Genomic DNA, 12,570 nt, shown 5'->3' with positions numbered 1-12,570 from the left:
TGTATTCACTATTCAACACAACAATATAAAAAATCACCTCTCCAGATATGTTATAGCATCTATCATCTACCATCTACCATTTTTTTCACTTGCATTACCTGCTTTCACATCGCACCAAATCCCTCGCCTTTATGACTCCTTATCGGTATACCTTCTCTAAGAAAAGCTTCAAAACAAATCCTTTCTATCTATGACTCAGACTTCTGAGTAGGACCAAACAAAACAATAGAAAGACATGTGAGGCCACTCTCGTACAATGAGCTATTTTAAGCAAGTAAAAAGGACTAAGAAATAAACCATATTCATGAACATACATATACACACATGCATATACATATGCAGTAGCAACAACATCATCATGCTTGTGTTCACCTTTCCCATCATATCATTTATCATTTAACTATTCATACCATATGCATTATTTTACCACAAAAAGACACTGACAAGATCATAAAACTTGAAAATAACTATGCTTTGCATAAGTATTGTACAAAGATGATATCAAATGTCAATCTTTCAAACAAGATTTTACACAAAGAGAGAAATCGAAAGAGAGACCTTTGAACTCTTGACTGACAGAAAAAAGCTCAAAACATAACAATAATCCCCAGAAATATTAACACTTGCTCATGATCAGTCAAGTTCCTATTCCTTTCCAAAAGTAAAACGAAATCCCCATTCTACCCCTCCTCCTCTACCAAATATCCCATCAAATCAAATCTCCCTCCTTGATCTCTCCAATGCCACAACTTTCGCCCTATAAGCAGCAGCAGCCATGGCAGCAGTCTTGACTCGATCTTCCTGTCCAAACTCACTCGCTTCACTCACATTCCCAAATCTCAACTCAGCAGGAGGAATAAAACAATCCATCGACAACCCAGGAACATTAAAAGCAACTTCTTCAATACTCCAAGCTTCTTCCATTCTCGTCTTTGTATGACTCATAGCTGTTTCACCAAATCTAAAAAGAGTCACAACCGATCTTCCTGAATGAGCAATCATGATTCCTTCAACAGGTCTATAATCATCCAAAAACGAATTGATTGTGGTTTCCCAATAAACAGCATCTCCACCATTCGTTTGGATCCGGGTTAGATGAGAGTCTTCAAGGTGGATCAAGAGCCCCGTTTTTTGGCTGAAATACCCGAATAACACATGTCGGATGATTTCAGCAGGCCCCTCGCTTCGAGCTTTTAGCGTGTGTGGATCCGCACAGAGCTTTAAGATGAAGCAATCTTCATCGTTGATTTTTTTCTCTCCCGTGCATCTTGCGTGTGTGAACATGCTTGCAGTTGTTCGTGGATCCAAACCCTAATAAAACATTTTAATTTAATTTTTTGTAAAAAAATTAAATTGAGGTATAAAAATATAGATTTTCAAAATTAATAAATAAAAAATTATTTGTGATTTACCTGAAGAGCGCGACGCAAGGGTCTGACTGGTCCTTTGGCGGCGTGAGCACCAAGCCACGGTGTGTGCCGCCAGACGAGCCGCCCATTACAACCGGCGTGAACCTTACTAGCACCGAGTGCGAGTTCCACATACCACATATCAGGGTTCATCTGCCATAACACAAAACCTCCAGATTCTGCTGTTTTTGATGAATTTCTGTTTTTTATCACTTTTGTTGCAGTTTCTATATCAAATGCCAACATCTTCACTTTCCCCATTGCATACGCGTTGTGAATCGAGTTCTGCAGCTTTTGACCGCCGGATGCCGCCATGTACTGTTGCAGTATGTATTGTGCTGAAGAAGTTTCCTGCAACCACCGCCACCAAATAGATGATGATGATGATAATGATGACGACGACGACAACACAACAACTTCCACCAGAAAAATCTTTTATTGCTTAACTTCTATTTGCTTTGCATTTACTCAAAAACCAACCAGAATAAAAATCTTGGAATAAATATTTCTATTTTGATTTCTAACAACATGTAGATCAAAAGAGAGTAAAACTTTTTGAATCATTGTGCTTTGAAAGAATGGGAAAGAGAAAACAGAATTATTAGTTGGAATTTCACTTAAAATAACTAAACAAAATAGGAAAAAAAACAAAAAAATCAAACCATCACATCCACATAATCTAGTTCCATGTTTATGGGGATAGGATACTAATTTACTTGAAGACCCTACCTTAGCATGCTATATATAAACACCAAAGCAATTAATGAATGTTGATTAGCCTAAAATGCACAAATTATGTTAATCACATATCCTGGATACCAAATTCAAGAGAGAGAGAGAGAGAGAGAGAGAGAGAGAGAGAGAGGGAGAAATATTTGACTTTAAATGTCAAACAATCTAATATCCAAGTTGAATTGATGTAATAAATTGTAGCAAGAAAATCAGTACCCATGTAGTATTACAGAAGCATTTATCAAGAAAATCGAAGTGAGTAAGAAAAGAGAGATGGGAACTAACAATGGGGGTGTCTTTGATGCTGAGGTGAGGAAAGGGCTCGGCGTTGCTAACGTGCACTGGTGCAAGCGGCGCACCCAAGACACCAAGAAGCAATCTCAGATCCGAACGTTGATAGGATGCAGAACCCGAACCGGAACTGGTAGCAGCGGACGGAGCACGGCATAACTGGCCCTTCATCCAGTGTCCCCATCTCTCTACTTTCGAGGAATCTCCGGCGGCGTCGACCGTCGTCTCATTCGGATCCGGACCTTCTCGGAGCGGTGACAGAGCTTCCAATGGTCTCAAGCTCCCGGATCTTGACATAATCGGTTCGGTTTGAGCCACATGGTGACCTTTCCTCCGCCTGAGTAGACCCGAATTCGGAGACCCGCTTCGGCTCCGGCCAGGTTTCGGTGTTCTATTCCTCGACCTTCCCGGAGACAAGCCTCTGACTACTTCCTCCTTCAATGTAGAAAAAAACCCTTGTTTTTTCTCCATAATTAAGATGAACCCAGATGAGATTTAAGCTCAAATCAGTTAGTGCTCACTGAAAAAAGCACTAAAAAGAGAGAGAAAGAGAGGAGTATGACGTTTAAGAGAAGCAAAACATGTTGATTGCTTTAAGAATTACAACACAGAGAGAAAGCGAAACAGAGATGATTGATTATAATAATAATAACAATAAAGGGGTTTTTGGTATATAATCGATTAACAAGAACACGAGACAAACGACACTGTTGGTGCTGCCATTGCTCTGAACTTTGTGTCCAATTGTTTAAGAGAGAGAGAGAGAGAGAGAGAGAGAGAGAGAGAGATGAGAGAGAGATTGAAAGGTGTATTATACATATAGGTGGTGTGTATCGTATTCGGACCCCTACATCTTACCTAATTTCATAAACATCCCTCCCACATTAATGATCAATCAAACGAATACCCTTTTGATAACATCCACAATAGAATCATCTAACCCTATTTCAACTTGATGTTCTAGGTAGATGAATTTTGTATGATAAAGAGTACTCGAAATATAAATACAAAAAGTTTTAAAATTGGGCATTCTTCTTTTGTTAGTTCTTGAAATGATGTATAATGGATTAACTAACAAAAATTAGGTTAGAAAATTGATTGGGTTCTAAAATCATTTTTGTCTCCATCTACTTGTATAGCGACCAGTGAATATTCAACATGCCCATCATTTTCTTCAAATAAAAGGATAATATCAAATGTTAGTGTTTTTCTTATCTATAGGTCAATATGATAGCATATGTTATATAAACAGTTTGAAAATTCATATTGAAATTGTTTTTAATAATTTAGTCATTTTGTTTAGTTTTGTGTTTATGTCGATAAAAAATAGCGAACTAACGGTATTTTCAGCATCAAATTTAGAATACAATGATTATAATGTAAGATCAAAATACATCATGTTGCATTAAACTCCCCCATGGCCTCATATTTAAGTGGATTCTTCTGATATCCACGGTATGTATATATGCATATACTTAATTAATGTGGGAACAATTTAAACATTTGATATCGTTGGTCAAATGAAATGTTAATAAGGAATGTTGTGTTCTTTATATTTTGGTCAACAACAATAACATTTGTAAATATACAGTTTAAAAGATTATATTGAAGTTGTCTATAACAATTTAGTTACTTTGTCTATTTCTAAATTCTTGTCGATTAGAAATAATTAATCGGCTTTTGCAATATCAAATTTAGAGTACAATGATTGTGACATAGGATCAAGGTACATAATTTTGCATTAAAGGCTTATATGGCCTACATATTTAAGTGGATTCTTAATGTATACGGCATCTATATGTACATTACCAGTTACGGTAGGAACAATTTAAACATTTGACTTGTATGTGAGGACATGGTTTACGTAGAAATTGCCCCATCTTGGAAATATAGGGGTTAATTGTGATTATCCCGTAAGTTTGGGTCTTATATGAAGTTTTGCTAATTAGCAGGGGTTGAATGTGATTTGATCGTTATATATATCCGCGTCTTTCGGCTTTCTATGTCGTTTTTTTGCTTTTGTTTTTTCTTTTTTTTTTTTGACTTTTATTGAGTTGTAAATTGTTTTTAAAACCCTACATTATTGAGAGATTTCATACAACTCCTAATATTTTGGATTACTTAAATGGCTAGTGAAGATTGTCTAAAACAAGCTAACATGTCTATATAGTTTCAATAATCATATAAACTACATTTTTTAAAATTTTATTGGTACTAGAATAAAGTGTAAATAATTGTCAAATTCCTAACGGTTTAAAATGTCTTTTTTTTATCATACCAATTTTAAAGTTTTCCATGTAATTTAGTACCAACGGAATACTAACGATTACTTACAAGTAAGAACATTATTCTTTCATTTTACATATTTGCTAACCTTATTTGCATATAAGTATACTCATCATTGGTTATCTGTAATTAGCTATTCATCAACATCTAACTATAAAAAGACAATTAGACATATAAATTTTGGATCAAATATAGGCCGGATGGAAGTTAGGAAGGGAATGCAATGTTGCAAAAGAAGGGTTTCATATTTATGAATTTTTGACTAATTATTGATCAATATTGACCTGAAAAAGGACTATTTTGTTAGAAGAATTTTAATTTATGATTAAATTTAGATAACTGAAACTTAAGGACTACACTTGTATACTGGAATTCTTGAGGGCAATGTTTCGTAGTTTACTATTTTCTAAAATGATCGAACGGTGAGTGAAAAGGGGTTGTATGCATGTTACTGTAGGCTGAGAAACACATAAATATCCGTGAAGTCCAAATGATTATAGAAATGCCTCTCATTCTATTTCTATGTGAGTATGTTCTTCTAACCATAAATATTCCTCTCCTCCTTTTTCTTTTCCTTTTTTTTCTTTTCTTTTTTTTGTTGCTTTTTTTTCTTTTTCAGTACCTTTTTGCATAGAAGATTAAAAAAAATTACTACATAAAAAACAAAATGTTTACGAACCCGACCCAACTCGAGATACAAACAATTGATTTTCTAAAGATTCGTTATAAATTGGTTTATAATAGGGTTTCCTTGATGAATTAAAAGTTGGAAATTTGTTAAGCAGTTAAATTTTTTTTGTGTGTACAAAAATATACAATATATCTTTCTTTGGGTCGTCTAAGAAATACAATCTTTCTTTGTTCTAGAATGATTCAAATTCAGTTTACCTACTTGTTATCAACACTTATTTGTATATATTATCCAAAGTTAGTTATGTTTTCCTTCGTTTCAATGAAATTTTATGTATGTATAAAGTCAAATGATAATCAAAAAACTATGTTCATTATCTCATCTCGTTTCGTTTAACATTGTTATCAAAACATATGTTAATACTATAAAAAATGCTAAATATGTTATCAAAATATATGTCAAGATGTAAAATAAAATTAAGCAACTTTAATTAATTATAAAAATAAGAAAATATTGTTACAAGTTATTAAATGTATTATACACATAATGCTAAAAAGATGCATTAGCGCAAAAATATAAAAGATGTTATATATATATATATATATATATATATATATATATATATATATATATATATATATATATATATATACGAGTGGTTCAAATGAGAATCTAAAAAAGTTAATAACCTTGAGAACTAATTTTTAAATGTTTTATTAAGGGTATTTTGACCACCACTAGACCAACACTAAATTCAATTATATTTTCTGGTCGTATTCATAGTTTAATAGAACAAATATTATAGTCCTCATTTCTTTGGTAGTACTTTTTAATAGATATCATTTTATTTTTGCAACCAAATATACAAAACTTTTATAAAAAATAGATTTATGACTTGATAAATTTCTAAATTGTATATGTCTTTAAGAAAATATATATCGTGTAAAAGATATATTTACAGTTTAAAATATCATATTCACAGTTTAATAAACATATTAATTCATTAATACACAGTTTAATATTTTCATGCATATATTTATTGATATTCTAACACAAAATTTATATAAAATACACAACTTAATGTAATTTATTTTTAGTTTAATACATAAAATTCACAAAATAATATAATACAATTCAGTATACACTAATTCACAAAATAATATAATACAATTCAGTATACACTAATTCACATATTTAAAGAAGTTAAACCTAAACTCTATCACCACCACCAAAACCAACTACCACACCCACCACCAACCACTTTACCTTCGCCATCGTCCTTCCTTCCAAATCAGATATGTATATAAAATCATTGATTGATAGCTTAAATACTATATTTACAATTTAATAAACCAATTAAATTAATTATTCAAAGTTTAATGCAAAATAATTATAAAAACTAATGCATTCTTACATATTTATACAACACAAAAATAAATATATTCACATGAAAATTACAAACATTCATGGATAAATCATTCATATTTTAACATAAAATTCATTAAAAATTCACATCTTAATAACAGTTCAGTACATAAAATTCACAACTTAATATAATAAATTCATTGTTTAATGCACAAAAAGTATACATTCACAACCATATTATCATCTTTATACTTACATATATACCTTCAGATTTATATGCTAGTGCTTCTTTCAAAGTTTATTTACACAAGTATTTACAATTTAAGTTTTACATGCTTTATTCAAAATTAGATAAAATCATATATGTGGATACTGTTTTTTCAATCTTATAATTCAGAAGCAAACAAAAAATTTATAAAAAAAATCACAACTTAATACTAGTTAGTTCACATGCTAATATAGTCAATCCACACTTTAATATAAAAAGTTCACAGTTTAATGTAGTCAACTCACAATTTAAACAGAAAATTCATAGCTTAATGCAGTTAATTCACAGTTTAAAACATAAAAATAACAGCTAAATATAGGAAATTCACAACTTAATGCAGTCAATCCACAATTTAAAAAACAAAAATAAACAACTTAATACAAAATTTTCACAACTTAATACAAAACAAAGTATGCATTCACAACCATATTACCAACTTAAAACTTTTAATACATTCAATTTTTTGTTTAATACACAAAATTCATAGCTTAGTTGTAACATCCCAAAATATGAAGGTAAATTTTCCATTTTTAAAACAACCAAAAACACCCATTTATCATTTACTAAAACATTTAAAGGTATTTTATTAATAAAAATAGTTATCAGGGTACAATCCCAAAATCTCAAGGTTGCGGAAAATATGGGTGTATGCGTTGCGATCAAGTCGGGCCCTTCCCTCTCGAACCGGAAGTGCCTTAAACCATAAACAACAACTATAAACACAAATCTTAGTGAGTTTCCCAAATACCACATACCATACATAACATACGAGTCATACATATCATACATATTCAACATTCACTAGGAGGTGCTATGTGCCAACCATAGTCTTGCCATTATGCCACGAGTCGTATCATGGTCTTTACTTGCCAGGTCGGGGGCCAAAACCTTAGTCTTATTGATAATTGCCAAGAGCCACCTCCTGGTCTTCCATGCAAGCATCACAAATACCACTACCATACAATCTATAACAAACGATCTATTTAATTGCCAGAGTCCGAACCCTGGTCTTGCCTATAGTTTTTCTAGGAGCCACCTTCGGGTCTTTCATACAAATGTCAAGGGCCACCCCCTGGTCTTCCAATAACATAAACCAAATGGGTCAACATTGGTGCCTTCGACCCATAGTATAGTGAGGAGACTCACCTCAGACAGTTGAAACTCACAGATAAAAATCTAAATGCAGATCCACCAAAATCCATGCGCTATCAAATACCAAAATGACAACCCATCAATAACTAGATCCTGGCTTACACTAAGAGTCCAAATCGGGGTAAAAGATCTTTTTACCCTTCCTCTAACTTGGCCCAAGGCCAAGGCCCAATCTAGATGACCCAAAATCTACCACAAGCACTCAAGGCCAAAATATGACCCAATTTTCCAAATTGGGCCTAATCCCTTTCATGGGCCTTCACCCAAGAGAGTCCAATAAAGTCTCAATAACCCAACCGTAAAATCCAAATAGCCCAACATGGACCAAGACAACCAAGCCCATCCTAGCCCAAAATCGAAGCCTAAAACAAAGAAACCCAATCCTGCTGAGTACGTGGGGCGTACTCATCCTGTACACTCAGCGTACTTCATGAAAGGCTTGTACGTGTTGCATGCAAACTTATACCCCCAACGTACTCACCAATCATGGCCAACTTTCCAAATCAGCTCTTAATCCATTAAGACTTTGATCCAAACTCATATCTGACTTCCCTAAGGTGGTTAATCACATAAACTTGCCAACTTTTGTGCATGCATGGCTTAGTGGGGCTCTAGAGCTCAAAGGAGCTTAATAAATGACTTAATACATGCATGAGACCAAAACCACCATAAAGTTTGCACCTTTATGCACAAGGAACACTTAACATGTCCAGATCTATAAGGCTAAGCTCAAAAAACAACCTTAATTCCCAATCACCAACCAAAAGGACCAAAATGACCAAAAACATGCCAAGGAGAAGATCTAAGAAATGAAATGGCAAGGTTTGAACTTTATACCTCACAAGCCACCAAAAGAGGATGAGAAAGTTGGATCTCAAAGCGCTCCTCCAAAGAACAAGTCTTCACGCTTCTTCTTCTTCTTCTTTTAGATACACAAAACCCTCCACAAAAACTTCACAAGAGCTCAAGATTACCAAACATGGGCTATGGAACGAATTAGGGTTTTTAGGATATGGAGGGTGGCTAGGAAATGCTCAAAAGAGGATAACATGTGGCTTATATAAGGTACAACTTGAAAAATTAGGGATTTCTTACCTCCCCCTCGTACGCCTAACGTACGAGGCTACGGACACCCGACCAAAATCCAATAGTACGCTAAGCGTACATCAGAGGTACGCCCCGCGTACTAGCTTCTCAGCTAGTACGCCAAGCATAACCTGTTATATGCTCCACATACTACTTACAAGGGCCAAAACACAATTCTTTCAATTCCGAAGGTCAACAAGGAACATCTCCATTTCCAAGCGTTACAACTCTCCCCCGCTTAAATTAGATTCTGTCTTCAAAATCATTCTTTATCATTCCCGACACACCATACAACTTGAACAGTACAATCACTACCCCACGCGTATTGTAACGTTCCTAAAGGCGACCGAACCCAACCTTAGCAGAAACTCTCCAACCTGTTGAAGAATGAATCCTTAATATCATGCAGAAAACCACCTCTACTTTCCTGAAACCTGAAATCTCGAATTAGTCTTACTCCCCGACAGACCGCCCATACTGAATTATTACCAGGCCAAATCCTCATTGAAGTCCAACTTAAACAAAATGCTTCTAACCCTTGATTGACTTGATGCTTATATTGGGAACAAAATCACTAACCATTTATCGTTGCGGAACACTTATAGTTTGATAGGAGGCTCAGGTAATCCTTTGAGTAGAAGACTCATCTCTGCAACGGTTAGACTCAGACGAGAGTTGTGAAACTAAGTCAAATCAATTACTCTAAGATTATTTAATCCAAGTTGCAAGTGACTAACATATTCCCTGAATAACAAGTGACTCCAAACACGAATTCCAAATCACTAATATTGTCTCGACTCATCTTGAAGCCCCCTAGCTGCTTCCCAAAGGAAGCCGAGACCTCCCTGGTCCCAACTTACCTGCCAACTAACCGGTTCACCAGATTCCCGCCCCATTGCTGAGTTAAATAGACACACAGTCGCCCCACGCAACTTCCGAATGAAAGCTTCATCTAGCAATAATTGCCCTAGCTATCTCGTCGCTTATGGCTCCAACAATCTTTCTGATCCAACCGATCATAACAGCCCGATCCAACTGGTGCCACCAAATCCCATGCTAAGAGTGAAAGCTACATGACCAAATGTAGTCTTATAACACAACCGGTCTCCAATGACCTACCACCTTCCTAATTCCATGAATGATGTGGCCTCCCCATAATTTTACAAAACGAACAACTCTTGTCTAATCTATCCGAAGAAATCCATAACCAATCATGTATTTGCCACGCCCTCATCCCTGCACAAGGACCGATGAATGATATGGGTCACCCCACAATCTTACAACACTCCTACATTATATGCCAACCTAGTGAATGCTACGGGCCACCCCACACTCTTACAATACTCCTATCGTCCCATGGTTACTGCCCATGGTCTTACCGCTCATCTATCAATCCATCCAGACTCATCCTGAGTCGAACACGCACCAGACTATGCGCCCAAACCGGGGCTCGGGTCATGCTTAGAACGCCAACCTGGGTCCATCAAAATCCTGCTATCCATCACCAAGAAGGCGCTAACCAACTGTTGGGAAGTTTCATGAACTCCCAACTCACACAATCCTCAATCTAGACGGCCACTTGGGTCGCCTTCCTCCCCGACTAGGATGTGAAACTCATCCTAGTTCCACGCCTGATTCCGCTCCCTGAGATATGAATGGTTTTCCCCCACTTTGATTCGATGAAGTTCCCCTAGCCCACAAGTTTTGATGAATTCCCAATCCATCTTTCCTCCTCATGGTCGAACCGCCGACAACCTACACTTACCAAAACTAGTGTTCCATTAATAGCCCATACCAATGCCCCGCAACTCTTAAAATCCATATAAACACTCCCCAAAAACTCAGCAAATCTAACAACCCTAAACGCTTTCAATGATACAACACCCAAATCCTGAATTCCTTTATACTGGTGACAAAGACCAAAACCCTAACAATAGATCACTTTCCTTGGCACTCTCAGTGGCCAATCAAGATCATGTGACTGCCATCACTGCCTTCTTGCTACTACTCCTTCCCTAAAAACGGTAGTGATTGAACCCAAAGTTCTTCCACGAAAGACTGCCGATCCCACCAGATCAAATGCTAAAACCATTGGACTCTGACTATACTAAAGAACTAACCCGTTGATCATGACCATAGAACTTCCAACGATACCCCTGGATTGATCCTGACAAAGAACTGGAACAACAACCGAAAACATTGAAACCCGCTCAACAAGATACAACCCATTACTGACCCAATAATGATTCATTGCATGCAAATGGCATAAAATAATTCTTCATGATACAACTCAAACAATAATATAGAATAAAACCAAAGATAACGCTTACCCAAACTGATAAAAAATCCCAAGCAATATAAATATTGATAATAACCAAAGAGAAGGAAAAAGGAAACATACCCGCAACATCGCTTGTTGGAGTCATGGCCTCCCCTATCTGACACTGCAATGCTCGGCTCCTCTCTGCTAGGGCTCCTGTCCCGTCCCTGTTGGTCCCTCAATCGCTGATTTGAAGTCTTGGGTCTCTTCCCAGGACCCTCCACTGTTTGCACCTGATCTGGCCCCCTTTTCCCCAAGTGCTCCAAATCAATCTCCTACTCTCGGGCTCTAGAAATCATATCATTCACGGTCTTGCACCATGATATACTCACAAACTTTATGATGTCATCCCTCATCATATCAATATACCTTACCTTCTTCATTTACTCATCCGTTGCATACCACGGAACCAATAAATTCCTCTCCTGGAACTTGACAGTGATTTCTGTCATAGTCTCAGTGGTCTGGAAAAGATCCTAAAACTCTCGAGCCAACTGTTGCACCTCAATCACTGGTGCAAACTCAACTCGGAACTGGGTCGAAAAATCATCCAACGTCATAGCATCAAAAGCATTATCACCCACCTCACGTCATACCTACTCTCATTAGTCTCGTGTCATGTCCTTCAAAATGTAGGAAGCAAATATGACATTTGACTCCTCGGGACAGAAACTCGTCCTGAACATGTTAGCCATATCTGCTAACCATCTCCTACTAGCAATGGGGTCCTTCTCACTAGAGAACATGAGAGCTCCACACGCAGGGAACTCACGGAAAGAAAGAGTTCGAGCTCCAACGATAGCCATAACCTCAACATGGAACGGGCCCAATCGCTTATCCAAAATCTCCAGAATCCCATCCTTCACTATACGAAAGATCACAGGAGTCTGATCCAAAATATCGCGGCTAATCTTCAACGAGATGAACTCCCGCATCTGCTCGCTAATCAGCTTAGTGTCTGCACCTAAGCCAGAACCAGAACCTAAACCTCCTCCCTGAGTGCTCATCACCAAACTGAAATACAATCATG

The 12,570-nt window shown here is 36.3% G+C and overlaps 1 protein-coding gene across 1 annotated transcript; it reads right to left on the bottom strand.

Moving 5' to 3' along the window:
- Positions 1-448: 448 nt before the first annotated feature.
- LOC145079768 (uncharacterized) lies at positions 449-3,213 on the bottom strand. The gene is made up of 3 exons (XM_079023128.1): positions 2,427-3,213; positions 1,413-1,760; positions 449-1,311 (listed from the first exon to the last, which is right to left on the bottom strand). Exons 1-3 carry the CDS (start codon positions 2,901-2,903, stop codon positions 715-717), a joined length of 1,422 nt encoding a protein of 473 aa, XP_078879254.1. The 5' UTR covers positions 2,904-3,213; the 3' UTR covers positions 449-714.
- Positions 3,214-12,570: the final 9,357 nt, after the last annotated feature.

Source organism: Lactuca serriola, chromosome 1 (assembly GCF_051521515.1).
Source record: "Lactuca serriola cultivar US96UC23 chromosome 1, Lser_US96UC23_V15, whole genome shotgun sequence".
Lineage (NCBI taxonomy): Eukaryota > Viridiplantae > Streptophyta > Magnoliopsida > Asterales > Asteraceae > Lactuca > Lactuca serriola.
This window is presented reverse-complemented; position numbering and strand designations above follow the sequence as displayed.